General features: G+C 43.8%; 1 protein-coding gene across 1 annotated transcript in view; it reads left to right on the top strand.

Annotated features, from left to right (window-relative positions):
• Positions 1-16,806, top strand: part of CADM4 (cell adhesion molecule 4) — a 298,257-nt gene that overhangs the window by 250,363 nt on the left and 31,088 nt on the right. Inside the window, exons 2-5 of the mRNA XM_088449750.1 lie at positions 2,046-2,192; positions 5,427-5,579; positions 6,238-6,372; positions 16,235-16,396. Of these exons, the coding sequence (XP_088305876.1) occupies positions 2,046-2,192; positions 5,427-5,579; positions 6,238-6,372; positions 16,235-16,396 (597 nt within the window). The remainder of the gene's footprint in view (positions 1-2,045; positions 2,193-5,426; positions 5,580-6,237; positions 6,373-16,234; positions 16,397-16,806) is intronic.

Here is a 16,806-nt window from a genome sequence, read left to right as displayed (position 1 = left end):
ATACAAAGTGGCATCTGCACCCTTTCCATAGCAACATGGTTTATATTGTTAGTTATCACAGCGATGACTGTAATGATGTACGTATAGTTAAACATTACTCATTAGTCTTGGAGCACTGCCAGGGGAAGTCTCCAAGTTTTCTGAACATGCATGCAAGTAGAGTGTTTGCAGAATGCTATTTTTTTTTTATTGGGGGGGGGGGGGGGTTTGGATAATTTTTATTTATTAACAGTTTCTTATATAGCGCAGCATATTCCGTTGCGCTTTACAATTGGAAACATAAATACAACAAAACAAGGTAATAACAGACAGATATATAGGTAGGAAGGCCCTGCTCGTACGCTTACAATCTATAGGGAAATGGGCATTGATACACAAGGATAGGTGCTACATATTGCATTTTGATCCAATCAGAATGCAGAGTTTCTTGGTGGGCTGCATGATCCAGTCACACAGGAATGTCGGCCCAATATCAGGAGGATGTGAAAGAAAGACAGTGTATGAGGTTATGTGTGGACTGTGAAAGGGGATGTAATTAGACATGGAAGCTATGAAGGTTATGTGGGCAGTTCTGGAAATCTGATAAGCTTGCCTGAAGAGGTGAGTTTTCAGGGAACGCATGAAGGATTGGAGACTAGAGGAAAGTCTTATTGTGCGTGGTAAGTCATTCCATAGAGTGGGTGCAGCACAAAGAAAGTCCTGTAACCGTGAATAGGAGCAAGTAATGCGTGGGGATGAGAGATGCAGATCTTGTGCTGAGTGGAGAGGTCGGGTTGGGAGATATTTTGAGATGAGTGAAGAGATGTATGTTGGTGTGGTTTGGTTAATGACCTTATGTGTAAGTAGCAGTATTTTATATTGAATACGGTAGAAAACCGGCAGCCAATGAAGGGACTGACAGAGCGGTGCAGCAGACGATGAACGTTTGGCAAGGAAGATGAGTCTCGCAGCTGCATTCATAATGGATTGTAATGGCGATAGCCTGTTTTTGGGAAGGCCAGTAAGGAGACTATTGCAATAGTCAATGCTGGAAATAATGAGTGCATGGATTAGAGTTTTTGCAGTGTCTAGTGTAAGATATGGTCGAATTTTGGATATGTTTTTTAGATGTATGTAACATGATTTTGAGACAGATTGAATGTGGGAAACAAAGGACAGTTCAGAGTCAAGTATGACACCTAGGCAGCGGGCTTGTGGAGCAGGGTAGATTGTTGAGTTATCAACAGAGATCAGGTTGGTAACTGTTATTGGCTGGTGGAAATATAATTTACTCTGTTTTAGAAATATTAAGTTTCAGGTGGCGAGATGACATCCAAGATGAAATGGCAGAAAGATTTATCACCATCATACAGATGGTGATAAATCTGGGAAGATAGGTAGATTTGAGTATTTGAATAGCAGAGGATGGGTAATGGGTAATTCCATTCTGAGATATACATATATGGTTACACACCTCCAAACACTGGGAGAATCCAAATCTGGATGGGGAGGTGGCCCCAGTATTGTGTGTGGACGTGGCTGCGTTAAGGTGGAATGCGGCCACACCCCCGATGAGAGTATTTATGAGGGACAGCGTGACAGTTGGCATTGCCGCTACAAAATCGGTATGGTTGGAAGTCATGTGTTTGCCTCTTTATTGGAGCTGGCGAACGAAACTGACGAAATTGCCGCTGGAACAGCAGAATATCAGCCATTTTCACAAATGTTAGACTTTATGGGGGAGATGTATCAAAGTTGGAGAAAGATACAGTGGAGAGAGATAAAGTACTAACCAATATGCTCCTAACTGCCACGTTACAGGCTGTGTTTGATAAGTGACAGTTAGGATCTGAGTGGTTGGTACTTAAGCTCCATCCACTTTATTTCTCTACAAGACCTAGTACAACTGTTTCTGTGTGCCAGCATTTTATATAATCTCGTCATAATGTAGCTATAATTTTCATTTTCAGCTGTTTGACTCTTCTGGCTGTCCATTATACTGTAATGGCCTCTGACAATGAACCTTCCCTTTATCCCTGGGTCACCTGTGCCTCTTTCTCTTACAGTTTTCAGTCAGGAGGTGCAGGCTGAGAATGTCACAGTCGTAGAGGGAGGCACAGCGGAGATCAGCTGCCGGTTACATCAGTATGATGGCTCCATCGTGGTGATCCAGAATCCTTCCCGCCAAACCCTCTTCTTTAATGGAACACGTGGTGAGTACAATCCAGGGACGTGCAGTCAGGGTAGGAAGGGGAGGCAGCGCCTCCCCTGTCATACTCCCTCCACTATCATACTCCCTGTCATGCTCCAGAGTCTTGATATAAAAACTGTGTTTGTTTTTAATTATACATGTGTGCCTCCCCAGCCATTGACCTCACCGCACGTCACTGGTACAATCTATACATTTGGCAGTAGCTGCAACCTAAAGTTCTATTTATATAGTGTTAGCATGGACTTCATTATCTAAGGCAGGGTTATCCAACCGATGGCCGGTAGGCCAGATGCAGAAAAGCTTAGTCATAGCTGCAGTTACTGAGATGCTGATAAATTCCATCCATTTTGAATAGTGTTCAACCCTCAAACACATAAGGGAATATTTATCAAACCTTGAAGAGAGATTAAGTGCAGAGAGGCAGTGGGGGAGGTTTATCAAATAGTGGAGAGAGATAAAGTACCAACCAAGCATCTTCTAACTGTCAGGTTACAGTCTTTGCTGGAGAAATAACAGTTAGGAGCTGTGACGACCCAATCAGAGGTTTTAAAATGGCAAACTGAGGGTTTTTGAGAGAGATCGGAGTTGAGTGGAGTCCCTAGCCAGAGCGGCAGGACGCAGGCAGAGATGAGTACCGGAGTTGGGCGATCCGGCCAGCTGCCGGCCACGAAGCTTGCTCGACGGAGAAGGTCCAGTGAAAGATATGCAGCCAAGGCGTATTATGCTCCGTCTGGAGCTGTCCCAGGTGTGCGGCTGGTGCGTTGGCTGGAGCCAGGTGACTGGTTGGCACACCCTGCTCTTCTCATAATGTAAAATATAAAAGCAGCTTTCTGCGTGTAAATACTTGTGAAGCACTGATCTAAAGCACTCTTACTGTAGCTGGTTTGAGGCAACACACCCTGATGGCCACGTCATGCTGAGATTTGTAGTTCTACAGCACACAGAGAGAGCTACTCTGACCAAAGGTACCAGTAAACAATACTGACACAGCTTAACACTCGTTGGGTAGCATTTGGTCTTTGAATCATCTACACTTGAACCTAACAAACAGGCACCTGGTAAGTCTGCTCCATCGTACTATTATATTCGAATGAAGTTAAAGGTTCCCGGTGTCCGTGTAGCTGAGGATATAAAGTGGGTCACTTGGGAGACCAAGAGAAGACTAAACATTACAATTTGACATAATGATAGCCCTTTCCTTCTGTGACTCCTGCTGATCCTGTCTCACTTCTAATTTTATCCAAACAACTGCTGTTTTAATTCAGTAGCTGTAATTTCAGCAAACAGAAAGGAAAAACAAAAAAGCGGATATGAGAAGTCTGGTTTGGAGATTGTGGCGAAATGCGTTACTTTCCCTTTCTAGATGCTCACTACCACTACACACAGGGGAAGATTACAGGGAGACCAAGAGTTCCTTCACACCAGACCGCGCGGATTGTTATGGTGATTGTGCACCCTCTGAGTTATTTCAGCACTAAGGACCTGATTCAGCACGGATCACAAGTCTGCAATTGCACGCACTCGCTCGCTGCGAAAATATGCTAATGAATGTGATTGTGGTGCAATCGCAGCACTATACCAAGATGCCCACCACTGTATAAAGTTGCCCACTTCCCATTACATACATCTGCAAGTCAGCAAAAACATCGGTAACATCGGACCCATACGCACAGTTGTGGTTGAGCTGACCCTGACACACAGACTGCGAAACTTCCTGTCACCACCTAGACCTCTGGCTGCGTATGCCATCGCAGGGGCTCAATTATGCACGCCCCTGTAACGGTGTTCAAACGCACAGGCACGCCTGCGTTCCTTCGACTACTCCCCTGTCTCCACCCCCTAAGCGGTGCTTCCTGTCAATCATTTCATCGTGTCCGCTGCGTTTGAATACCCAATCGCAGTGGTCGGTTTGCGCACACGCACTGCGATGCATGCGCAAAACGCAAACATCGACTGATTGCGTGCGTCCACAGCCTTGCCATCCAACCTGAATCAGGCCCTATGTCCTTATAAATATTTATTGTAACTTTATAAGAAATCATTGAGGAGCACACTGATAATGTAAGGGATGAGGCTGCAGGCTCAGAGGGGACTTGTAATATGGATTAGAATTGGGGGGGGGGGGAAACGACACATTATTTTTTTTTTAACATTCACAACTTTTTCCTGTTGAATACTGAAGGGAGAAAGCTACTCACCAATCATTACTGCTGACTTCACTCTCAGCGTTTATACAGATATACTATACAGTGTTATACAGATATACTATACAGTGTTATACAGATATACTATACAGTGTTATACAGATATACTATACAGTGTTATACAGATATACTATACAGTGTTATACAGATATACTATACAGTGTTATACAGATATACTATACAGTGTTATACAGATATACTATACAGTGTTATACAGATATACTATACAGTGTTATACAGATATACTATACAGTGTTATACAGATGTACTATACAGTGTTATACAGATGTACTATACAGTGTTATACAGATGTCCTATACAGTGTTATACAGATGTCCTATACAGTGTTATACAGATGTCCTATACAGTGTTATACAGATGTCCTATACAGTGTTATACAGATGTACTATACAGTGTTATACAGATGTCCTATACAGTGTTATACAGATGTCCTATACAGTGTTGTACAGATATACTATACAGTGTTATACAGATGTCCTATACAGTGTTGTACAGATGTCCTATACAGTGTTATACAGATGTCCTATACAGTGTTATACAGATGTCCTATACAGTGTTATACAGATGTCCTATACAGTGTTATACAGATGTCCTATACAGTGTTATACAGATGTCCTATACAGTGTTATACAGATGTACTATACAGTGTTATACAGATGTACTATACAGTGTTATACAGATGTACTATACAGTGTTATATAGATGTACTATACAGTGTTATACAGATGTACTATACAGTGTTATACAGATGTACTATACAGTGTTATACAGATATACTATACAGTGTTATATAGATATACTATGCAGTGTTATACAGATATACTATGCAGTGAATGAATAGGCTTCATTTCCGTAAACACACTGCTTATGTGCAACCGGTACAGTTATGGAGTGTCACGGTCATGCGCAATGTGTCCTTATCTCTCTTTAGCGCAGTGTCGCCATCTCATTGTGACTATCTGAGCATCTCATCACCTCTCCTAGTATTATTCTCTGCTATCTCTCCGCAGCTCTAAAGGACGAGAGGTTCCAGCTAGTGGAGTTTACACCGAAACTGGTCAAGATTCATTTATCCAACGCAAAGTTGGAGGATGAAGGTGGTTACTTCTGCCAGCTGTATACAGAAGACACACATCACCAGATCGCCACACTCACTGTGCTCAGTAAGTGCCGTGACGGGATCGTGGGTGTGTGTGTATATATGTGTATATATTTGTGTCCACCATGGACGGCTTATTTATGGTGGTTCCCAACTCAGCTGCAGATTGTGTCATTTTTAGACACATGTTGTAATTAGATACTACATGTATATATATCCAGGTTGAGTACAGGGTTCCAGGCACTCTGGATCCCGGCAGTTAAAAACCCAACGTCGGCATCCCGACAGGGTTAGGATACCAACACCGGTCTGTAGGTATCCTAACCCTCCCTCCTTGGTGCCTAAACCTAACTAGCCCCCTAGTGCCTAGATGTAACCTCCCTGCACCCTAAACCTAAGCCTCCCCCCTTAGTGCCTAACCCTAAGCCTACCCCCTTAGTGCCTAACCCTTCTCCCTTAGTGCCTTAGCCCCCCCTCCCCCCCACTAATTACCTTCATGATGCCGGCACTGGGATTCTGACAGGTGTCAGGATTCCGGCGCCAGGATTCTAATTGCCGTGATTATGACCGCATCCCTATATTTCCTAGCGCCAAAAGCAGCTGCTGGTTTGCCTACCTCTAGATATTTAATACAATTTACGTGTAAAATGCTTTGTAACACAACTAGGAAAGTATTGTAATTTTTCCTTAACTTTGATCTACGAAATGTTTTTGTTGCTCAGTTCCCCCAGAAAACCCAGTGGTAGAGGTACGGGAGCAGGCGGTGGAGGGGGGACAGGTGGAGCTCATCTGCTCTGCTCCCCGGACGAAACCTGAAGCGACGCTGCGCTGGTACCGAGATCGCAGGGAACTGAAAGGTGAGAGTCACATGAATGCGTTGGGCTAGCATCTAGAGGAGACCGATCCTCACTCATTCTACATGCTGCTATATATTTGTGTAAAAACAAACGCTTCTAGATGTCAAGGCTGCCCCCAGTCATGTGATCTGAGGGTGCAGCACTTGTGTCAGGACATGTTGTCCATGCATTCATCTCAGGGCTAGAAGTACAGTACAGTAGATGCCACTTACAGTAAGTACTGTTTCAAATTACTACTTTTTTTTGTTGTTGTTGTGCTTCGTTTTACTTTAGACGCAGTGTAATTGCTATTGATGTATTCTTTATGTACATTTAGAGTAGTTTGAGGGTAATTGGGCATTTATTAAGCATCATTTATTTGTAATTACGTACTTGTACACTGGATTTTGTGTAGTTATTAAGCCACTCATGGGTTACAGGGGTCTCGCGCGGTCAGGAGGGCCCTGTAATCTTGGATGTACTAGCCTGTAAACTTGTTCTTTTGCAAAGCATCACAGTTGATTTTTGAAGAGCGTAATTGAAGTTTCTCGTCGCCATCATTCAGCCGCTGTTCCCCAGCAGACAGACAAAGATATATTTTATAGATCATTTTTTACATTTGTGGCCGGCGATTCTCCCTGCTTAGACAATCAGCTCCATTCTTGTACAGTAAATAAATGTCAAGTGGTTTAGCTTAAAGGCCTGGCTTTGTATCTGGGACATTTGCATGACAATATCAAGTTTCGTATAATTTGTGTAAATTGTGTGCTTCTATGCAAACAAGAACTGGCCGCTGAGGTGACTCCACTTCATCTCTCTCCAAGGATTGATACATCTCCCCCCCCCCACAGTCTTTGGAATGACAGTTAGGTGCTGATTGGTTGCTTTGGTTTAATTACTGCGTTCTATCTCTTGCCAAGATTTGATACATCTCCCCCTGTATGTGTAGTGTGCGTGTGTCTAGAAAATAGCCGCATAAGGTCTATGGGTGAAGTCCATGCACAATCCTCATCATGTCAGGATTGTGCATGTGATGTGTTCACATACATCTAGCCTCCTTGTGCGTTAAAAACAGCTCTTCTAGTCACGCCAAGTGTCTTTGTGCAACTTTTATCCTTTATTTACAAAGCATCGCAAATTGCATGCACAATCAGCTTCTGCTGATTAAAATGACATGCGGCATGCCTATATTCTGTCTGCAACTGCGGGTGCAACTGCGGGTGTATCTGCATGCGAAATGCTACGTTACAGTGCCACAGCCGATGAGACTGTAACATACCATTTTTCAAGCAGATACAGCCGCAGTCACACACATAACATAGGCATGCCGCATATCATTTTAATCAGCAGAAGCTGCCTGTGCGTCCCATTTGCATCACTTTGTGAATAAGACTAATTTTAAATGAAAAAAGTGCACGGAAAGACATTCGGTGCTACTGAGTCACACAGCGCTCATGTGTTGTGTGTAACGCGACTTGTAGCACATGGAGGATAGATGTATGTGGACACATCTGTATATCATAGTGTTCACTTGCACCGGACCTAGAGAAAGGGCACTCTGGCGCATGCGTGCCAGAAAAGTGGACGTGGCCACGAGAAAAGGGGGCGTGGCTCACTGTCCCTTTTTGTCACTTTTGGGGGCGTGCCCAGCACTTACGGATATGCCTGGCTGCCCCCATGTTCTCTTGTGTCAGTGAATACACAGTGTCTCCTGTGTGCATGCTACATCGCAATTTTCTCTACCTTCGGGACACAATTTTCCCCACCCAGCAGGCTGTTTTAGCAGGGCACCGCCAAAAGGGGCAGGTCACATTCTACACTTTTGAAATCTGGCAGGGCATGGCGCCCCCGCTAAAGCAGGCTAGCGGGCATGCTATATCGGTCTGTGGGTTTTTCTGTGATATCTCTTGAGATTGGGTACGTACGTGAGTGTGTGTTCAGTATAGTAGTATACTTCGGTTTGTGTGTTAATATGTAACATCCCGAGAGACTGGTCATGTCACGGTTGTGTGTGTATAATGTGTGTATAATTTTTTGTTTTATAAGTGACACCCCTTGATACTGCACATGAGTGTTGTATGTGTAGTGTGTGTTTTAGTTGGTGTGTGACTGCATGGGGAAGGACACATGAGGATTTGGAGTGTAGCGTAGTTACGGATGTGTGCAATATCCCTTGAGAATAGCCATTTGGAGGCTGCGTGTCTGTAACGCGTTTCGATTTGTTATGTGTATGCAGTGTGTGCTTAGGTTGTGTCCCTTGAGAGGGATGGTCAGGGTTCTGTGGGGACACAGTAATCAGGATGAAGTGTTGTCTGTCCCAGCACGAACGTCGCAAGGCTGCGTAGTTCCTGTAAGAGGGATTGTTTCCCCCTGGGTGCAGTAAGAATGTGTTGAAGTTCTGCAGAGAGAAGTACAAGCGCTCGGCTTATGATAACGATTGTATCCAGGATTCATTGTGGCTGCAGGGTGATTGAAACTGCGGAGATGCAGACAGGAATATAGAGAATGACTCCAGATAAGAAGATGGCAGCAGTGTAGAGAGATCAGCTAAATGCGGCTAAAAATAGGGAGATGTATAGGGAATCTGTGCTGCTATGATAGGGGGGAGAGATAATGAATGAGTAGATGGATGAGACAGATAGGGATGGCTGTGCACACCCGTCTGTATCTAGACTACCAAACACACGGGCTGATCAGTGACAGAGCTCAGCCGTCACGGAGATTCCGGCAGTGACTCCGGCAATCTAATCTTCCTGGCAAATCGCTGGGACGCACATCATCATGGGCGCAGGCTCAGTCATTAAGGCCCAAAATCTTAAAAGCGCTTGAAAGGAAAAAAAAAAAAAAAATGAATTACTTGTGTGCAATTCCGTACCTAGCGTATTTTTTAAGGATTGCCGCAACACAAGTACCGTCGCTATCCATCGTCCGTTATCGCGGTGATGCCGGCAGAAGTGTATGAGGCGTGAAAACCTTTTAAATAAGTGGGGGGGGTTTTCACATAGAAATTTTTGAAAACACTTTTGTGTACCCATTTCTAATTCTGTTAAGGGAAAAAAAAAAAATGAATTTAACACCACTCCAGGCCAGTATGGCTCCTATACCTTGGCGAGGTTTAAATTGGTAAATCAGAGCGCTAGGTGGTTTCCATGTCACTACCACGAGTGGCGATAGAAAATCAGACAGAATGCGGTTTCTTAGTAAGTAGACCAGCTAATTATGCCACACTGGTGGCGATTCAATTCAGCGCGCTGTTTAGTCCGACTAATGATGTCTTCTCGCACCCTCAGGGTGCGAGGAGAAATCCGACTAAAGTGCCGGCCGCGAGGGTGTTTTCCGGCTTAGCGCGGTGCTCACATCCTCGCGGTCGACACATTTTAGTCAGAGAATGCTGTTTCTTGCTACTAAACACACAGGTTAAGGCGCGAGAACGTCCTTCTCCGACTTAATTGCTTCCCGTCGGCGTAAACATCGCAGTGAATTGAATAGCTTCGGTCGCTCCCTTCCGGCTGTATTCATTTCCCGCCGAATTGAATCGCCCCCTTTGTGGGGAGATTTATTAAACCTACAGAAGCAACCAATCAGCATCTCGTTAGTTATTTAGTACATTCTATAAAATGATCGCTGGAATCAGGTTGCTAGGGGCAACACCTCCACCTGTCCCCTTTAGAAGGTTTGGTAAATCTCCCCACTGCTTCCTATAAATTCATTAGCAGTCGCCTGGTGCACACTGGTGACTGTGATATCGCTGCTTCCACGTAAATTGGTAGGACGCAGCTTCTTGACGGTCGGTGTTACCTTACCAGAGGCGCGCGTTAGATTACACTATTACACAAATAACTTGTCCTAGGTTTTTTCAACAAATGATAATTTCTTTTCCGTCTTAATGGAATGTGTTTTTGCCAAGACCTGTTGCAAGGGGGCATAGAGTGTTTTAAATCAATGTTGAATTCTCTTCCTATGCTGCCTGTGAGAGGATCGCAACTGTGATAAGTTAAAACCACTCAGAAAAGATTGGAATCAAGGCTGAAAAAGCCACTTTCTCACAGCGTCCTGTGAAATGTGTTTTATATAAATAAATAAAATAAAAAATTATGAGTACTTGCAGCTTCTGGATAAGAGAGGCCGAGTACACAGACTGAAATGTTACTCATTAATATTGGCAAGTACAATATCTGCTTCCTAAGGAAACCATTGGATGCTCATGTTTATGTATTATGTATATTGTTTGTGGGGGAGATCTTAAACTTAACCCAGAAGTAAACTGAGATGTGACCCTATATGACTACATCAAAGATAACACTCTAAAACACATCTGTTTATATTATGGGAACTCAGGGCCTAATTCAGACCCACTTGCGAGCGCTGAGCGCTCGCAAGCGGGTCGATGTTGCCCAAGTGCGCATGCACACGAGGGAGCCGGCTCCGTCGTGCGCATGCGCGAGACCCGAATAACGACGGCCAAGCCGTCGTTATGGGTCTCACACCAAAGGGGGCGTGCTGTCGATGGTGATTGACAGCACGCCCCCTTTGGTGGGCGTGCCGGGGGCGTGGCTGCCCAGACAGAGTCGTTCCCATGGGAACGCCTACCGTCTGGGGCCGGCCCCACTGACATCACTAGTGATGTCAGTGGGAGTGGTTTTGGCTCTGATAGAGCCAAAAGCACTCCAGGGCTTGCGGCAGCGAGACCCTACCGCAGGGTCTCGTCGCAAGCCCGATGGTCGCGATGGTCTTGACCATCGTGACCATCATTTTGGCCACTCGCTGTAGCTGTGGGTGGTCACCCACAGCTATGCGAGCGGCCAGGAGGCTGCTCCAAAAGAGTCCGGCGTCCGGCTCTGAATCAGGGCCTCAGTGCATAAGTGCAGTATACAATGTATGCGTGTGTGTGTATATGTATATATATATAATATTCACCAGGTCTGGCACTTCCAATAACACAATCAACTGGCCGAGGTGCCCTCACATATATAATACAAAGATCCAGAGGTGCGGCACTCTCGTAAAGAAATATTACCAACACTCATGTGTTTGAATAAATCGACGTTTCGGTATTTTAATATACCATCTTCAGGATTAATCTTCAGAATTAATCCTGAAGATGGTATATTAAAATACTGAAACGTCAATTTATTCAAACAAATGAGTGTTGGTAATATTTCTTTACGAGAGTGCCGCACCTCTGGATCTTTATATATATATATATATATATATATATATATATAATGTCATATTTGGGATGTTGTCAGCATCCCGGCTGACTGTCTTAATACCGGCGCCGGAATAAGGACTGGCATCCCGAAGGTAAGTATCAGGGGTTAGGGGGAGGGTTAGGGAGCTTGGTTAGCAGGGTTGGGGGGAGGGTTAGGTTTAGGGGTTAGGGTTACTAAATAGGGGGAGGGTTAGGGTTGGGCACTAAAGGGGGAGTGTTAAGTTTAGGGGGAGGGGGAGGTTGGGTTCAGGCACTAGAGGTGGAGGTTAGAGGGAGGGTTAAGGTTAGGCACTAAAGGGGGAGTGTTAGATTTAGGGTGCTGGGGAGGTTAGGTTCAGGCACTAGAGGTGGAGGTTAGGGTTAGTAACTAGGGGTAGGGCTAGGGATAGGCACTAAAGGGGGAGTGTTATGGGGGGCATCCACTAGACTATTTTAGCAGACGATTGAACGATAACGATGTAGTTATCGTTCAATCGTTTAAAAATCCTTTGCAAATTGTGCAGTAATTGTTTCTAACGATGAACGATGTGCGCTCCCGCTGCTCTTTTAATCGTCTCCTCCATCGACTGAACATGCAGGTCAATTTCACTTGATCGCTTTCATATCGAACCACTATCTGCCCACTGTAGCTGAAAGCTGTCAATCACAGATTGAAACGACATCATTTATCGTTAGATCATTTGCAAATCGTTCAGAGTGGAAGATCAAATTTCAAGGGAAAATTCCAGGGAAAATCGTTTAGAGGTTGGACAGGGATAAAATCGTCTAGTGGATGCCCTGCATTAGCTTTAGGGTGCAGGGAGGGTGAGTTTAGGTTCAGGCACTATAGGTGGAGGTTAGGGTTAAGCACCAAAGAGGGAGGGTTAGGGTAGGGAGAGGGGCAGGGTTAGCATATCGACCAACAAGTGTCGGAATGTTAACCCTGTCGGGATCTTGGCGTCGGGATTCTGATTGCCAGGAACCCAACTGTCAGTCTTTCATACCAATTCCATTGTCTGCAAAAAAAAAAAGAGATGCACAACACAGGCAGAGTAGCCCGGGCCTGATGGATCACTCACGCCAGGCATATCGCACTGCATGACGTATGTGTGTGTGTATGTGTGTGTGTGTGTGTGTGTGTGTGTGTGTGTATATATATATATATATATGTGTATATACACAAATATTATACAAATATTATACAAGCAAACAAAGTTAGTGCGCTACTCAGTCCAGACGAAGTGTGGATGACGTAATGCACAGGGGCTTGGCTGTGCATTGTATGATTGCTTGTAATAAAATGTTGTGATGCATGATGGTGCCTCCCCTTTATCTTATTTGTTTCTAAAATATATATATATCTATCATGTAGAGCGGCACTCACAGTTCCATAGGAATAGTGCCGGGGTGCCTTCCTTAAACATAATGTAGCATAACAATATCCATATATACCATGAACTGGCGGCACTCCACGGTCTTTGTAAATAGGAAAAAAGTTGCTTTATTGCCAACGTCTCAAGACCAATAAGGCCTTACACCCTGATGACAAGGCCTTATTGGTCTTGAAACGTTGGTAATAAAGCAACTTTTTTCCTGTTTACAAAGACCCTGGAGTGCCGCCTGTTCATGGTATATATGGACATTGTTATATATATATATATATATATATATATATATATAACAATCATAACATGCACATAGATAGGCACTCTCAGTACTGAAAAAGTGAAAACATTATTTATTGAAGCTCACATATTCTTCAAGCGATAATCAGGTCGACGTTTCGGTCCTCCTGGGCCTTTGTCAAGACATAAAAGAATCCAAACTGCACAAACACCACCAAAGACAAGTAACTTCCACATAAGGAGGGTCTAGAGTCACTTAAAACTGTATTAAGTAGGGGCAACCATGTAGGTCCCCCTATAGAATTTCTCCTAGAACTGGCCGAGATTGTTCTTACTAAAAATCATTTCACTTATGGTAATAAATATTATGTACAGATAGCGGGGACGGCGATGGGATCTAATCTCGCGCCGTCGTACGCGAATCTGTACATGAGTCTGTACGAGCAGGAACACATATTGCCTATGTATGGAGATAAGATTTGCCATTATAAACGCTAGATTGACGACCTCTTTTTCATCTGGCGTGGTACTGAGTCTGATTTTCACTTAATGGTTGACAATCTGAACGCACTCAACAGTCCCATTAGATTCACGGCCCAGATCAACAAAGATGCAATCAATTTTTTGGATGTAACCATTTTTTGGAAGGATAACCAGTTGCAATCTACCCTTTTTCGTAAAACTATTGACCGTAATACGTTATTGCACTCGTCCAGCCATCATCCCAGTAATCTCAAGGAGAGTTTACCCATCTCTCAATTTGAGAGTATTACTGAACAATACCACGCAATCACGCATGGAAATAGTTAAAAGAAATGAGTGATCGTTTTGTTGAAAGAGGTTACTCGCTGAATGTTATCGGTAGATGTCTCAAAAAGGCTAGATCCAGACATGCACAAACCACTAAAAAGTATCCATTGGATTCTACACGTATGATTTACCCAAGTACATTCGATCTGGCGTCACATTACAGTGCGAAGTCTGTTCGTAAACACTGGGGCATTATAGCATCTGACACTGTCTTTAAGGGCATTAGCAGTAAACCACCTGTGATGGCCTACCGTAGGGGGCCAAGCCTTCGGCAATTACTGTTACACCCAACTAGGCAACCAAGTGGACACCAACAGCAGTGGCTACTTGGTAACAAGGTGGGATGTTTTAAGTGCCCTAACTGTATAACATGCAGATCAATGCTGGTGGGTACGCACTTCCCACACCCACATAGCGGCAAGAGGATCACTATTAGACACAAGTTGTTATGTACTATGGATTTTTTGATCTATTTTCTTACATGCCCATGTGGGTTATACTACATCGGAATGACGACGAGACCATTCTGTGAAAGAATGGCTAACCACCGTTCATCAATTCGTTCCGCCTTTCAGACTCTTAGTTCTGATAAGCCGGTGGCAAAGCACTTTCTGGATTTCAAGCATCCCCCCTCGACACTGAGATGTATGCTGATTGACACTGTACCTAAACCCATGCGCGGTGGAGATCGAGAGTTGCTCTTGAGAAAACGTGAAGCGCGATGGATTTTTCAATTGGATACTGTTGCTCCACGTGGATTGAACGAGTATTTGCCGTATAACATTTTTCTCAAATAAGTTATTTTTATTTTTTCATTCGTTTTTTGATCTGGGTCTGTGAATCTGTGGACTGGTGTCACTTATTAGTGATGGGTAATATTATGAAATGTTATAAATAAGGGTATTATTAGTTTGTTTATTCTCTTTTGTTTAATAGATTTATTATTAGTATTGATTTTGTTTAGTATTGTTTGATTAATATATGTATATACTTTGGTAGTATTGGTTGGAATACTTTATGTCCCCCTCACGGGTTACAATAGATATACTGTTTTAGGGTTTTTGATATTAGATATGTCTGATGTGCTATACATTTTAATTGATGTGTTTATGTCTGTGGTTGTTTACGGGTTTGCAGTCACCCCTGATCAGCCTGTTCATGCCCGTCTCCTGCTTGCGTTCCAGGGTAGTGGAACGCAGTTATGTTATGTCTCCTCGGGTCACGTTCGGTCACGTGAGGCGCGACCCTGGTTTGGGTTATGCGTGACACGTAATGACGCCGCCCACAGTGATTGTGGTGATGTGTTACTTCTAAGTGCATGCTGTATAGATTTTGGCTTGCGTTCCGAGTGTGTGGAGCGCAGACCTTGCTCGCTCTGGATGGGTCTTAGTGGATCACGTGGTACGCGACCTGATTCCGCGACCCGGGCAATACGCGACGATGCAGCTGACACATGTAGCGGTGGTGAGCTCCGGCGCTATGCCGGATGTTTTGTACTATTTCCGGCTTCTGTGCGTTCCACGTTTTGGAACGCAACGCGACAGTCCCCCACTTATTAAGTGTATAAGTTTAGTTGGGCTCCATATTTACAGTTAATATGTAAATAACTTAAGTTGGTGAGGTGGACGCTACAGTGACTGTGACTGACTTAACATATTTGGTATGTGATTTCGTGTTGCTATGTTAATTATGGTTGATTGGTTGTTATACAGGTGTCTTCTATTGGCATTTGGGAGGGGTATATAGGCTGGTCTGGTGTGACTGTGAAGTTACTTGTCTTTGGTGGTGTTTGTGCAGTTTGGATTCTTTTATGTCTTGAGAAAAGGTCCAGGAGGACCAACACGTCGACCTGATTGTCGCTTGAAGAATATGTGAGCTTCAATACATAATGTTTTCACTTTTTCAGTACTGAGAGTGCCTATCTATGTGCATGTTTTTATATTTTGGTCCACTCAGCTGGCCTTTAATGGAGCGCCTCACTATTATCTAACATGCTGGATGTGCTGTTTCTCATTTGGATTATATATATATATACTAATCTTGTATTGTGAATATGACTGGGCGGATGGAGCGGGTGAGTGCAGTAGGTTGGTTATTTCTTGAGTATAAATATATTGCAGCTAAACGTGAATTATTATATTTTTAACACAAAAATGTATATGTTCGAATCAAATAGCTGCTTGTGGTCCAGTAAGTATTTGTGCATGGGTACATCCGGCTTACAATTGTTTCGGTGTCGCTTACTTTTACCATATAGGCGTCACCAGCAAACAGGAAAATATAAAGACTTTCAGCATAACAAACAGCATCCAGTTCCCGGTGGAACGAAGGGATAACGGGGAGATAATCACCTGCGAGGCCTCACACCCCGCCCTAAAGGGACAGAAAAAGCAGACGCAATATGTGCTGGACGTGCAGTGTAAGTGGGGTTAATATTGATTATTTCTTTGTTGGGAGTAACTAATGTTGGTGCTACCAGATTTTGTGTCCTAAAATGCCCATTTAACGCCAAAAGGTGACATTTATAATCATCTCTACAAACTCCTAATAACCTTAATATACTCCTAGTAATTCTCACTAAGTCTCAATCACTCAACCTCTGTTCATACATCCCATCCTCCCAATAAAATCACAATAACATCTGCCTTCCACTAATTCTCAATAACTTTGACCTCTACCAACTTCTAGATACTCAAACTCTATCCCTGTGACCCCCACTGACCACCAGTAATCCTCAGCAATCCCAGCACAGACCCCCTTACACTCCAGACAAAGCTCCATAATTCCCGATGATCCTTGCTCGCAGTCTCCGTGACCTTAACAGATATT

The sequence above is a fragment of the Taudactylus pleione genome, unplaced genomic scaffold (assembly GCF_031769625.1).
Source record: "Taudactylus pleione unplaced genomic scaffold, aTauple2 ptg000494l, whole genome shotgun sequence".
In the NCBI taxonomy this organism is placed as follows: domain Eukaryota; kingdom Metazoa; phylum Chordata; class Amphibia; order Anura; family Myobatrachidae; genus Taudactylus; species Taudactylus pleione.
Note: the sequence above shows the minus strand (reverse complement) of the source record. Positions and strands in the feature narration are given on the sequence as shown.